General features: G+C 43.2%; 1 protein-coding gene across 4 annotated transcripts in view; it reads right to left on the bottom strand.

The window, feature by feature from the left end:
• The window catches only part of ITGA7 (integrin subunit alpha 7), a 216,850-nt gene extending 206,069 nt beyond the window's left edge, over positions 1-10,781 (bottom strand). For 2 of the 4 annotated variants that reach the window (XM_073614017.1, XM_073614018.1), the window contains exon 1: positions 10,185-10,779. In XM_073614017.1, coding sequence (XP_073470118.1) covers positions 10,185-10,351 — 167 coding nt within the window. In that variant the 5' untranslated portion in view covers positions 10,352-10,779. Of the gene's footprint in view, positions 1-10,184 lie in introns of all 4 variants that reach the window. The other 2 variants (XM_073614019.1, XM_073614016.1) reach the window with 2 other exon arrangements.
• Between the last annotated feature and the right edge of the window lie 3,116 nt (positions 10,782-13,897).

Below are 13,897 nucleotides of genomic sequence, written 5' to 3'. Positions count from 1 at the left end.
TATTTACCAATAACGTGACCATTGTGATTGACTGTCACAGTGGTCACATAATCAGGAGCCCATCTCAGCGGCCCTCAATCATAACTCAGCCACTGTCCTGCGAGCATGCATCTAGCACGTTCTCAGTACAGAAACCGTAGCCACCAAGGGCGCATATATGCATTTTGTTGGTGTTAAGGTCCGCCCTTTTTGTCGCTGCACATATGCGTTATGTTGGAGGTTTACCTGTTTAAGCTGTAGACTTTAGGTAAATAATTAGTGCATCTGAAGCAACTGTTGGAGCAGAATGTGAGGGTACCATTATACATGCCCCAAAGTACATGCTTGTGGAATGGAAAGGGTTACTTTAAAGTTGATGATTTGTGATCACATGATCAGCAATACCTACTCATCTAAAGAAAGCTTTATATGGCCTTTTATAAACTATTTAAAAATAACCTATAATGGTTTTGGACAAATTGTATTACTATTATCTTGTAAGTTTTTATGTTTTTAAACTGAAGTGTATTTTTTTTAATATTGTAAAACAAATAAATAAATAAATAATATTTTTAATATTTTACAAATAAACATTTAGGGTGCCCCATGACACCAGTATCACAGAGCTTCATAGAAGTTCTAAAGGAAAAGCACAGCAGAAGCTGCTTGGTTACACACTCTCTTTGTGTTTGAAATTGGAACTGAAACTAAACAGGAAAGGTGGGGAGGGGGGAGGGAGGGAGCCATCCCCTGACCCATTCAGCTGTGTGTTTCTGTGATCTTCAGCTACTGAGGCCTGTAAACAACAAGCATTTTACCAGCTAAGGATAAGTTATTATTTGCGATAGAAAGATTCTTTTTATGTCCTGACCATAATAAATAAAAACAAACATTTTATAGTCATTGCCTTTAAAATCACCCATCCACCACAATAGAATAGAACTTAGAGAAATTATAATATAAACTGATGCGGGTGTCATCATTTATTCAGTAGCAAACATGGCTGTTGAAAAAGACATTGTGAATTATTTAAAACAAAATCGCCATAAATTGTCTCTTTATCCCAAATGATCTTTAACCTTTGCTTGTTTTTCAACAGAATAGCCCCATTGTATGGCATAAATTTGTTAGTCTGCATCCAAGAGAGCCGAAGAGCAGCATACTGAGCCGCCACCACAGACATAGTAACGCAGTCAGAGTGCCGACCTATTCTGGGATACGTTTCCATTAATGTTATTTATATTGTTAGGCTAAAAGGTAAAGTCAGCAAGTGGCACATGCAGTTTCGCTCACGTCACCCTGAGTAATATTAATGGGAAACACTGTCTGCACCATTTACTAATTTTGGCTCTTAGTTCTCATACCGAAGGGCATGTTCATCATCAAGAATATTTGTATAAAATTAGATATGAAAACCCTTTTTGTAATTCATGACGTTAGGCTTTTGGAAAGCATATACCGAATTGCCTATACAGTAGCATACACATGAGTCATGGCTTAGTAACTAATTGGTTCCGGGATGGTAATAAATCAATTTATCACAACAAAGAGCTTTTCTGGAGATCAGAAGCTTGAAATGGGCCAGGAACCATTATAACTAAAAAGATTCACAGATGAGAAAAAAAATCAATATTCTTTATAAGAAAAGACCAATTGCCAATATAGTAAAGGTACAAGAACTCCATGATGAGGATGCTTTGTTAAAGTATTACTTTATCTGTTCTGACATAGTCCTTCAGGTGTTATATAGCATGGTTTTAAAGCTGAACTCCAGGTATGGATTTTATTGTATAGGTACATTGGTCCAACTTTGCTGCTCAACCCTATCCAGTCTATTTGGTTAACATGTATAAGTTGGCCTCAGCCTTGCATCACTCCACATGCCATGTCCTCTCCATACTATGCATACAGTGTAACATATCTGAAGAATCTCCCTGTAAGCTGGAAGTCACTGTAGTAGTATTTGCCACTATTACATTGATCGTCGCTGTCTTCTGGGTCCCATGCTGCCATTCTCAATGACTACAAAGCACTCTTTTTTAATTGGACAAGGTGGAGAGGCTGGTGGTGATGTCACAATCTCCATAGAGAATTCACTGAGAAAATGGCAAGGTTTTCTGTGCATGGCACCTGTGTGGAGCGGGCAACCTTCTGTGGTTACTATGCAGCAAAGCAGCTACACAGCACGGAACCAGGAAGATAGCAGCAATCACTGTAGAAGCAAAGACTACTGCAATGATTTCCAGCTTTCACAGGGTACCCACCAGGTATGGCACATACGTATTTTGATTCAAGCTGGACAAAAGTAACTATACAATAAAATCCATTCCTGGAATTCAGATTTAAAGCCATATTTCACTATTACAAAATAACTGCCTATGCAGGTAAGGGATGCCTGTAAATAAAAACAAACTTTGCAGCTTTGACCACATTTAAATAATGCCCTGTTATAGGTGTAGGCCATTTATGTACCTCCAGAAACCTGACTGAAAACCTTCCAGAGATGGCATCACCCCATTCTGCCTCATTTCTGGGACATTGCTAATAATACTTCAGTATCCACAGTGGCTCCTGTTACTTGCACGGTCTTAACAGAGCTACCCCTGGGTGCATGCTCCCCTGTGAAGAAGTACCATGAAATGTCCAGCCGCTCTGTGCGCAGACACACATGTGTTCTCACTGAGAACCAATCACAGCCATCACAACACTAGTAGTGTTTACAAACAATCAGGCCATTCACTATGGAGGAAGCGCACCATACTCTGTTGTGAATAGGCTGAATGTTTGTAGGTACATCAGGAGGATCAAAATGCCATTAAAAGGGGTTGAAAACCCTCTTTTTTTATATAAAAATAACAAACATGTCTATACTATGCCACCCAAGATCCAAGGAGAACCTTAAAGGGTTTGTAAAGCCCTTTTTTTTTAAATAAAAATAACAAACATGCCTATACTTACCTGCTCTGTGCAAACGTTTTGGACAGAGCAGCCTCAATCCTTCTCTTCTGGGTTGCCCCGCTGGCGCTCCAGGCCCCTTCACTTCATTGGGTGCCCCCACAGAAAGTTGATTTCCCTGGGGGCACCCGTGCAGGCTCACTCCCGAGTCCCACTGCTGCGTCCGCTGACACAGACAGCAGGACTCGGCCCCACCCCCCGCATCACTGGAGCCAATGGCTCCCGCTGCTATCAATCTGTCCAATGAAGAAAGAGACAGCTGCTGGAGCCGCTGTGCTCGTACACATAGCTGAATAGGGTCAGGCTCAGGTAAGAAAAAGGCCGGGTCTGGGGGGAGCTGCAGCACAGAAGTTTTTTCACCTAAATGCATAGATTGCATTAAGGTATAAAACCTTGAGGCTTTACAACCACTTTAACTAATCATGATGCTAGGGCGGGCGGATGAGGTTTATGATCTCTGTTTCATCCAATCAGAGAACGCCTTGTATTCGTTCAGACAATACAAGATGTTCTCTGAATGGTGGAGGTGCTGAGCAGCCCTCCGTGTTCAATATACAGATGGAAGTCACTTGAGCAGCACCTGGAAGAGACCAGCGCTGACTGTATAGAGAACAGGCTGCTACAGTGGATTTCTGCATCCCCAGACTCAAACTCAGACTTTAATTTAGGTAACATTTATAATTGTAACTCATTATATATACAAGAATAAAATATGTAGACATCAAGACTGCAGCAATATCAACAGCAGCTCTGCTGGTCCACTTCACCGAATGTACCCACCATGCCCTATAACAAAAGTATACCGCATTTCAGAGCTACGTCTACCCATTATAAAATATTTTCCATGTTGTACTATACTGAAGTGCTGGGAAGGGAATGTTTAGACAGATGATAAAGGCCAGCCAATAAGATGATTTTCTGCACATACTGTAGTATATTCTACAGTAAAATGTTTTGTTAAATATACGTGAGTGTAGCGGGATTGTTAAGTGTGGGGATATTACACAGAAACATGTTATTAGAGTATACTTTGTAATGTGTAACCACAGATTGATTTTCCTTTGCAAGATACAGCATGATATTATCTTGGTAGATCTGACATTTAGGGCTGATTATTTTTATTTTTTTAAGTCAATTTGGGCTTTAAGTTGGCCAGAGAAATGTATCATCAAACTCCAAACTGAGGACATAAGTACAATTCAAGTGGAATTCCAAAAATGATTTGAAGCTGAGAATTCAGCAGTATGCATGTAAATAAGATAAGTCTTGTTACTGCGATGTTCCTGTGAACAGTCTGGTAACTGATGCCATATTATAGAAACCAGGATAGCAATGTGATAGCCATGCTTGCTCTGTCTACACATGGAACATTCCATCGCTTAACATGGTTACTGTGTGCATTGCAAAGTGCACATCTAAGGAAGTAGAGGGAGGGATGGTCTGCTCTACAGAATGCTGAACGTGCAAACAATCCCACTCTATGATTCTGGCAACGCACACCTAAAACTGAGTAATATAATAATGGCAAGCAATAAATGTACAAGTTGACATCATAGCCAAGGTCCACAGCATTGGTAGTCCAGTCCTAAAATATACAGGCTCAGTCAATAATACAAAAAGCAAAATGTGGTAAACCATACAGCAATATAATATTTTCCTTATATGATGCATAAAATAAAATGAAATCTGGTTATTATAGATAAGAGGTCCAAAGATAGGCAGATCTCTCACCAAGACCATCTGGCAACAATTGATCTCCCTGTCTTCCTCTGGATTGTGCAGCTCAACACATGAGTGAACTGAGCTGCTAAATCACTGGCTTCTCCATTAATGGTTACCAATCAACCATCTTGTCCTCTCTTTGGCAGGACATATAGTATAATAGTGATACTGAGAAAATCAACAATCAACCATCTTTACAGTGAGGAGCCTAAGGCCAGCCGTAGAATGGTCGAAATCTGAATGTTCTGGTGATCAAAAAACGAAAATGGCGCATACGTTTGTGCCATCATTTGTTTTGTTTTTCTAAACAAAATCCACCATGTTGAATCAGGCACTTTCGACTGCAGCGTGTCACAGCTGGTACACTAATGATGCGAAAAACTAATGACCAAGAATTTTCATTCGGTTTTTGACTTATCTGTGGCTGGCCTACGCTGCCACTGAATGATTCTCTTATCAGAATTACTATTATAGTACTCTATTATTACTCTGTTGAGATATGGGAAATGACCAGGGTCAAGTTTGTGTGCTCTGCTTACTTACGAATATTTAAGAAACTAATTGCAATAGCTCCCATCAATTGAAATAATTAACGGTGACAGTGAGCACTATGTTTATGTCAACATTCTATCATGGTTGACTATTTTTTTTAAACCCATAAATTGCAACCTCCCTCTCTATGATAAACCCCCTCAATTTTTGCCCAACCTCCTCTGGAGGCATTGCTGGAGTGGAGCACTTGTTCCTTATTAGCAATGTGGCTTAAGTTTTAAATAGAGGGTGATAAAGCACCCACCTGTTGTGGAAAATACACCTGCCAGGGACAGAAACAAAGCTGGTGTTGGACTATATGATGCAGAACACATTACAATTCCAATCTACAAAGCTTTGACACTTACTGGTGGAGTAGAAGCTTGTCTAATTCCTCTGGCCTCCTACACATTCCTCTTTGCCCATATCTATCAAAGACTGCCAAAATGAATGTGCAGTCCAGTAGCGCTGCCAGGAAGTGTAGCAGCTTTGCAACTGGGAAGAATTGGGGTTGGATGGGAGGTAGAGCTGTACGATTCTGGCCAAAATGAGAATCACAATATTTTTTGCTTAGAACTAAAAGATCACGATTCTCTCATGATTCTCGTGACGTAAAATCTTTCACATTATACAAAAAAGAAAAAAGGGCTAACTTTACTGGTTAGTTTTTTTTTTTTTAATTAATTCATTAAAGTAATTTTTTTTAAAAAAGCATTTGAAAGACCGCTGCGCAAATACAGTGTGACATAAAATATTGCAACAACCACCATTTTATTATCTAGGGTGTCTACTAAAATATATATATAATGTTTGGGGGTTCTAAGTAATTTTCTAGAAAAAAAAAATATTTTAACTTGAAACCAACAAATGTCAGAAAAAGGTTTAGTGTTTAAGTGGTTAAACTTTTTTCACTTACACACAAAGTCTATTCCATTGACAAATTGTTACAATGTTTATACTTAAGTTCAACTGATAACCTTTTAAAATAAAGGTTTTTTTCACTTTGTTTTTTTATTTGTTAAAGTATGAACTTTGAATTATTTCTACAAAACGGATCTTAACTGATCGGACGTTGACGGACATTGTCAGTTAACGTCAGTTAATATCCGTTTTGACGGATCTGGACGTAGCTTTGTACGTTAAAAAAAACGGATAAAAACGGAAGCGGAGGTTAACTGATGGTAACGGATGGTCATCCGTTTGCCCATAGGAATGCATTGTCGTCCGTCGACGGATGGAAGAAAAACGGATAGACGGTCCGTCCGTGTGAAAGGGGCCTAAAGAATGTTTTGATTCTTGGCAGACTGCCTGTTTTTTCTCTTCTTTTCTTTTGATGCTGTGGCTTCAGAAGAGCAGAGAGAATTCTTTGCATAGAAAGAATTGTGAAACCCTTTAGTCAAGATTGTGATAACGATTCTTGACAATTAATTGTGCAGCTCTATGCTGAAGTTAATATTATACCAGATCACATTTTTGTGTGACGTCTACTTTAAGGGCATACAGGCTGGGATAACTATGGTGGGCAACCAACATGCCCATGACTGCCCAGGCTGAGAGAATTATCATGGCTGTCCTTGCTGGCTGCTCCCACTGAAAACACTAGCTGCCGGGTTGCCATACTGAACCAAATGGCTCCAATGCCTCGTAAGTCAGCAACCCAAACAAGAAAGTGGATAGTGACTCAGAGAGAATTCAGAACTTCAGAACCTTTGTACCAGGTTTGTAACCCAGAAACTATTAAAGAATATGTTACCCTAACATTTCATATTCCAAATATATGTCAATTGTAACATGCACTTGTGTTAAAAAGTAACCTGTTCTCTTTCTATTGCTTCCTTTGTGTGAAATCCCTGGTGATCCTGCCATTCCCTCTGTTTTCCTATTTAAAACTGACAACGCTACTCGTGACAGCACATCCCATCCAGTGTGGTCAGCTTTGTGGCTGGGCTAGCATCCTCCTGTTTCCTCCTGAATACCTATTTTTTTTTTTGTACTGAAACACTGAGGCTCCATTCACACTTCGCGTTTAGGAATCACAGCAATTCCAAATTGCATGGTGATCACTGCACAACGCGTGTTTGGCTGCCATTATCCTTTAATGGCACTCCATATGCAATGCAATTCTACTGTGATTGTTGTGCGTGAGGATTGTGCGGCACTCGCAGCAAACCACACATTAAAAAACAAATGCATGAGGCTTGTTGTCTGAAAAGGCGCAGGAGCTTTTTTTCAGGTTCAAACACACATAGGGCAGCCCATTCAAGTAAATGGGCTGGCCCGATGCAACACGCAAAGTGGCGTGCAAATTGCTCAAAACAAAATCGTGCGCAGGAACGCTTGTTTCCACTAAGCGAAAGAGTGAATGCAGTCTGAACCCAAACTGAGAGTCAAGCATTTGGCTCACAGTTACGGGCAGGTTCCATTTCAATAGGCAAGTTTGACAGGCAGTGCCATCTGTCAAACACAACAGCTGAGTTAAATTTGCCGCGAAGCAAAGCATTGTGGCAGCAGCATGTGTAAGGCCCCTTCTGGTTGTATGTCATCTTTTAGATAGAGAGAAGGAGAGAGAGATGTATATATTGATATAAACTGTATATACAGAGCTTTAAATTCACAGTAAAAGAAAAGGTGATCATTTCTTTCTTTCATCAAGTAGATGCTGAAATTGCTAGAAAATAAAGTACTCCAGGGAAGTAAACCAAAGGTCTGGAGATCACATTGGACTCTCTTCCATTGCACATTTCCACACTTAGGCTTATGGTGGCCATACACGGTTCCATATTTTTATCCGATCAATGCGCAATTCGAACAAAATGATCAAATCTGCAAACAATCGAATATCCATACCTTTCTTTCTGATGGATTTAGACTCAACTTTGATCTAATTCGATCAAACGGCCAGAGGAGAAAATTATCGATTGTTTTGCATCGATCAGCAGCACTGAGATACTTGTTCAGATGATCGTATTTTGATCAACTAGATCAGGCAATTACATGGTGGAAATAGAGATGTGAATGATAACTTACAATCATAAGTTTCAATTGTATTTATCAAAACTTTCCTGTGTGTGGCATATCGATCGAATGGATTGTTGATTATAGATTGATTATTCCCATCAAGAGAAATTGATCAGAAAAGAAACTGGCCTTTTATCAAAGCGTGTGTGGCCACCGTTAGGTAAATAAAATGTCCGATTATTTTTATACTACTTCTCTTCTGTTATAGAAACAATCATTACTATTCCTGGTGTTTGTGTTTGTGTATATTTTGTATCATAAACAATGACAGTAGCATTGTTAACCCCTTGGACAGGTCATGTACCCTATACATGGCCGATCACCCCTTATCACTTCCAATGCAACATACAGCAACAACTGTCACATATCCCTCTACCTGCCAACATCATCTCAATATTGTATATACAGAATGGAAAAGTTACCAGAGTGTTGATAGGTGCCAATAATCTCTTGTTCTACAATTTCCAGTGCAAATAGTAACAATTTGATGAAACTAATTAAAGTGCTATCAAACCCAAAATTAAAAATGTAATATATTGCAGTTTACCAATCCCCAGATTGTTAAAATCACCTATTTTCCCTCTCTGTTTTTACCTGGTGATCACATTTATTAGGTTGGGCTGCATTCGTTTTCTTTTTAAGGTTTTTCCCCTATGTTTTTACCTGGTAATCTGGCCAGAAACACACCTCCTGTATTAGAGTGCCCCCACTCTGGATGAAGGAGCACAGTGGGGCACATTTGGAAAGCAGCATTGTCAGTCTACGGAGGAGGGGAGTGTTAGAAGTACTAGCAGATTTAGATACACTAACAAATTGAAGCTAACACTGTATAATAAGTAACAGCACACAGTTTATTTTTAAGATAAAGGTTTTACATATAGAAGCTGATCATTAAAAACACACAGAATATGTCCAGCACAAAAAAACATCACCCTAATGATCTCTAATGGTCAATAGGAACCAAAATTGTAAATGAGATCTGATTGTTCCTAGACCAATGTGATCTCATTTACAATTTTGGCTCCTATTGACCATTAGAGATCATTAGGGTGATGTTTTTTTTTTTTTTTGTGCTGGACATATTGTGCATTTTTTCATGTTATACATAGCCCAGTCTCCCTTGACTAATTCAGCTGCAGACTATCTGTCCTGGATACTTGTTAGACCCGAATTTTGAGCGCTTGTTTTTCCCTATTGGGATTGTTTGGTGTTGTGATATTACTTTTAGAAGCTGATCATTGTAAGCACCCCTGTCAGGTAGAGGATGGCAAGGAAGGGGGGGGGGGTCCTGATTAAGTTTTTGGCATACATGATATAGGTATAGGATTAGAAGGAGGGGGGTCCAGATTAAGTTTTTGGCATACATGATATAGTTAGAGGATGGGAAGGGATGAGGGGGGGTCCAGATTAAGTTTTCGGCATACATGATACAGGTAGAGGATGGGAAGAAAGGGGGATCCTGATTATATTTTTGGCATACATGATACAGGTAGAGGATGGCAAGGGAGGGGGGGGGGGTCCTGAGTACGTTTTTGGCACACACGATATAGGTAGAGGATAGAAGCAAGGGTCCTAATTGGTATACATGATATAGGTATAGGATGGGAAGGAAAGGGGGGGGGGGGTTCTTGATTAAGTTTTTGGTATACATGATATAGAGTATGAGGAGGAAGTCCTGATTAAGTTTTTGGTATACTTGGTACAGGTAGAGGATGGGAAGGAAGGGGGAGTCCTGATTAAGTTTTTGGTATACTTTATATAGGTAGAGGGTGGGAAGGGAGGGAGGGGTCCTGATTAAGTTTTTGGTGTACATGATATAGGTAGGGGATGGGAAGGAAGGAGTTCAGCAAACAGACTGGGGTAGTACTCGCACTGCATGATCATGGCTGTCCCCATAGCCTTGCAGAAGGGATAGTCTGCAGAGACAGTGACCCTGCAGACTATTCTCCCCATAGGATCCCTGTCACTTCTGTACTCACCAGCTGAGGGGCTCGGGTGTCATCTGCTTGTGAAGAGCTACAGAGAATCCAAAGAGGCTGCCTTTGTCCCCATCCTTGATCAGGGTGTGTGTGACATCCAGATTGAAGGCTGTTCCCGTACACAGGAGGCAGGCGGCACCCAGCACTGCAGCCCACAGCTCAGGCATGCTGGAGGTGGATAGAGCCGGGGATCTCCTCCTTCCAGGACAGCTGTACCTCCTGAGCCAGCCGCCTGTCACCCGACAACTGAGAGCGGGAGTGATCAGGAGGACTGAGCTGTCATCGGACGGGGGAGGAGGGAGGAGGAGAGGAGCAGGTGGATGGAGGACACCTCGCTGTCACTTCCCACCACTAAGGATCATCAGGATGACGGGCTGGCAGCAGGCTGTGACCTCACACTCTGCAGGGAGGAATGTACAGGCAGGATGCAGAGACTGCTCATAGCAGTGAGAGCATGCCAACTCTTCCGATCACAGCTCTGCTGGGTGCACATCATCAGCCATGCCAACTCCTCCGATCACAGCACAGCTCTGCTGGGTGCACATCATCAGCCATGCCAACCCAATAGTGGGGGCAGCTAACATACAAACACAGCTCTATATGTCTTTCTACAAGGAATCTGGAGACTTCAAACATATCTTAACCCGTAAAATGGCATATGCTTGCAGATTACCAGTCCTTAAATGTGATGACTGCGTTAGTAAGTTCATATTTGCTTATCCTCTGAAAAGTGATCCACGGTGGATTGCTTTTCAGAGTGCAGCTAAGAGGCGCTGTCAGACAATCAGGATTGCAGCGCAGACCCTTTGACTTGAATGGCTGGGTTTGACAAGAGCTGACACCTGTTCATTCGAAAGGTGTGGGTTGTGAACAGCCCCCGCCAGTGGCAGCACCCCCCTATCCATGCGTCATGCCCCTTGATCTACATGCAGGTCTTCGGACGTATGGATTAGAATGGGTGTTTTTTTTTTTTTTTTTTAAGCACGTGATTAAGGATGAGCTTAGGCGTGTTCGCACAGCCCACGTGCAGAGCCCGACAGTAATCACAGGCAGTAAGACATTTACCCGATCTCTGCAGCCGTGCATCGGGACAATGTCTCACTGCCTATGATTAGCGCAGCGCAGTGCCGACTTCCTGTCGGGCTCTGCACGTGGGCTGTGCGAACACGCCAGAGCTCATCCTTACATGTGATTAGAGTCAGAGACTCTAATAGGCTTCAAAAAAGGGTGGGCTCGGAGCACAGAGCACTTCGCTCCGAGCCCACCCAGTTATGTGAATACTTGTTATTCTCACACTGATCCTCCTCCTAGCCAATCAGGAAGTGGGTCATGAGACCCGTCACCCAATTGGCTGAAAGGAGATTTGATCAAATTGTCTGCCAGGAGGAGGAGGGAGGAGATGCTGGGGAACCGAGACAGCAGCTGCCTGCATGGGGTAAGTGCTTTTTGGAGTGCATTCTTCATTTTTTGCACACACGTTTTCCCACGTGATGCTTTTTTGGCCAGTTTGTTGATGGGCAGATTAAAAAACGCAAACTGCGGCAAAATCACAGTAAAATCACGGCAAAAAATGCACTACATGCTTTTCCTGTCGCATCATTGCAGTATACACTTTGGGTTGTGACTCCACCCCCACAACCTGATAGGACCACATAACTATAAGTTGCAGAGAGGGCCCCCCTCTTATTTTTCCTCACCTGTCAGGACCGAACGGATTAAGAAGCACCCCCTTACCGCTTCGCCCCATCCAGGTTCTAGCCTCTCCTGGGTGGAAGTCCTTACCTGTACAGCCTCTAAACAAGCTAGATGGAAGGAGCCCCACTCTGGTGATCTCAGGGGTGTGTCAGCGGCTTTAGTATAAGCCTTAAACAGGCTTAGTTGTTTTGCAGCGGTCTCCGAGATTCTGTTTCCTTCACTGGGGTTCCTGTGCCTTGTAGTCCCTCAGTGAGGCTCCCTGGATGGCGCCGAGCACCTCGGCGCTTTTGTGCATGCGCAGTGCACGGCTTCAGGGCATTCTTGTCGTTTTGCTAGGCTCCAAGATGGCACTGGGCGTAGCACGGCGCTACTGCGCATGCGCGAGCGGGATATGACTTCGGCGGCCAGGGCGGCAGCTTTAAAAACCTCCTGATGCTATTTTTCTCTGCTCCTAACTGTTCACTGTGTGTTTGGCTACCTGTGTGCTCTATCAGCGATCCTGGTGTTCCCCCCTTCTGGGTAAGTGGCTGTCTTATCGCATGTACACTCTTTCTTGCCTTACTCTGCGGGTTCTTACCTTCTTGTCTCTTTTAGGTGAATCACTCTTTCTTCCTATGGAGGCCGCTGCCCCAGCAGATCACCATCAGCCTAATAGCTAAGGGGGGAGGACCCCTTTTGGTAAGTAGTGAAGACTGAAAAAGAGAGCAGGATTCCACTAACGCTGCCTAAATTGGTCAGCCCTATCAGGTCCTCAAGATCGTCCAAATCAAGATGAAGAGAGACCTCGCACAGGAGAAGCCGCTCCGGCCACAGACAAAGCCGCTCACGCGGAAGAAGTCACTCAGGCCACAGGGGAAGTTGCAGAAGGAGTCGATCCAGATCCTACTCAAGGCATAGCCGCTCTTATTGCAGAAGATCCCCTGCATGCAGACACCAGTCACCAGGGCACCCCTCCCGTCCTGTCGGGAATGCTTGCTGGGTTTGCGGGGCCACCGCCCTACCAGATAAACTGGCTTGTCGCAGATGCATCGACGAAGCCACCAAAGGGAAAGAGCCGGACACCATAGAACCCTCTGGAGTCTCAACTCCGCAAGTCTCAACTCCTGATGCAGAGTTTACAGTCCAAAGCGCCTCACCCACTCATAGTGTGATATAGATCTTGCAGCAACACCAGCAAATACGAAATGCCAGAGATTCTTGTCAAGAATTTCCTTTCCTACAGCAGAGGGAACGGATTGCCTCCAACACCCCTGGAGTTTTCGCATGGGCTACATCTTCCCCCAACTCCCCTCATAGCGAGATTCCTTCTAAGGCTCAAGAGATCAACGGCATTAGTAATAGCAGTGATCCCCTTTTGGCCGAGGAGGCCATGGTTCACCACTCTCCTGCAACTGAACACGACAGACCCTCTCCCTCTCCCGTTATCGGCGGACCTGCTCTCCCAGGACCATCTACTTTACCCGAACCCGGAAAAGCTACATTTGATGGCCTGGAGACTGAAAGGGCTAGGTATTTAGATCAAGGCTGTTCCCAAAAGGTGGTGGACACCTTACTCCAGGCCAGAAGATCTACCACCAACACCTACAGAAGGGTCTGGGAAAAATTTGTCGCCTTTACTCAGCAGCAAGGCTGGGCCTCATCCTCCCCTTCGGTATCACAAATTCTAGAATTTCTACAGTCAGGCCTAGAAAAAGGCCTTAGGTAAAGCACCCTGAAGGTCCAAGTGTCGGCCCTATCCGCCTTGACAGGAGTTCATTGGGCACAAGATCCCCTTATTATCCAGTTTCAAAGGGCCTGCCTAAAACTAAGGCCCCCTAGAAAACCTTCCTTCCCAGTCTGGGACCTCTCAGTTGTTCTGGAAGCCCTCTCTAAGGAACCTTTCTTCCCGCTCGAGAACATCTCCCTCTGGGACCTAACACTAAAGGTTTCATTCCTGATAGACATAACATCAGTTAAAAGGGTGTCAGAGATGCAAGCTTTACTGGCTAATGAACCGTGCCTGATCGTTTACCCAGACA

The sequence above is a fragment of the Aquarana catesbeiana genome, linkage group LG02 (genome assembly GCF_042186555.1).
Source record: "Aquarana catesbeiana isolate 2022-GZ linkage group LG02, ASM4218655v1, whole genome shotgun sequence".
In the NCBI taxonomy this organism is placed as follows: domain Eukaryota; kingdom Metazoa; phylum Chordata; class Amphibia; order Anura; family Ranidae; genus Aquarana; species Aquarana catesbeiana.
This window is presented reverse-complemented; position numbering and strand designations above follow the sequence as displayed.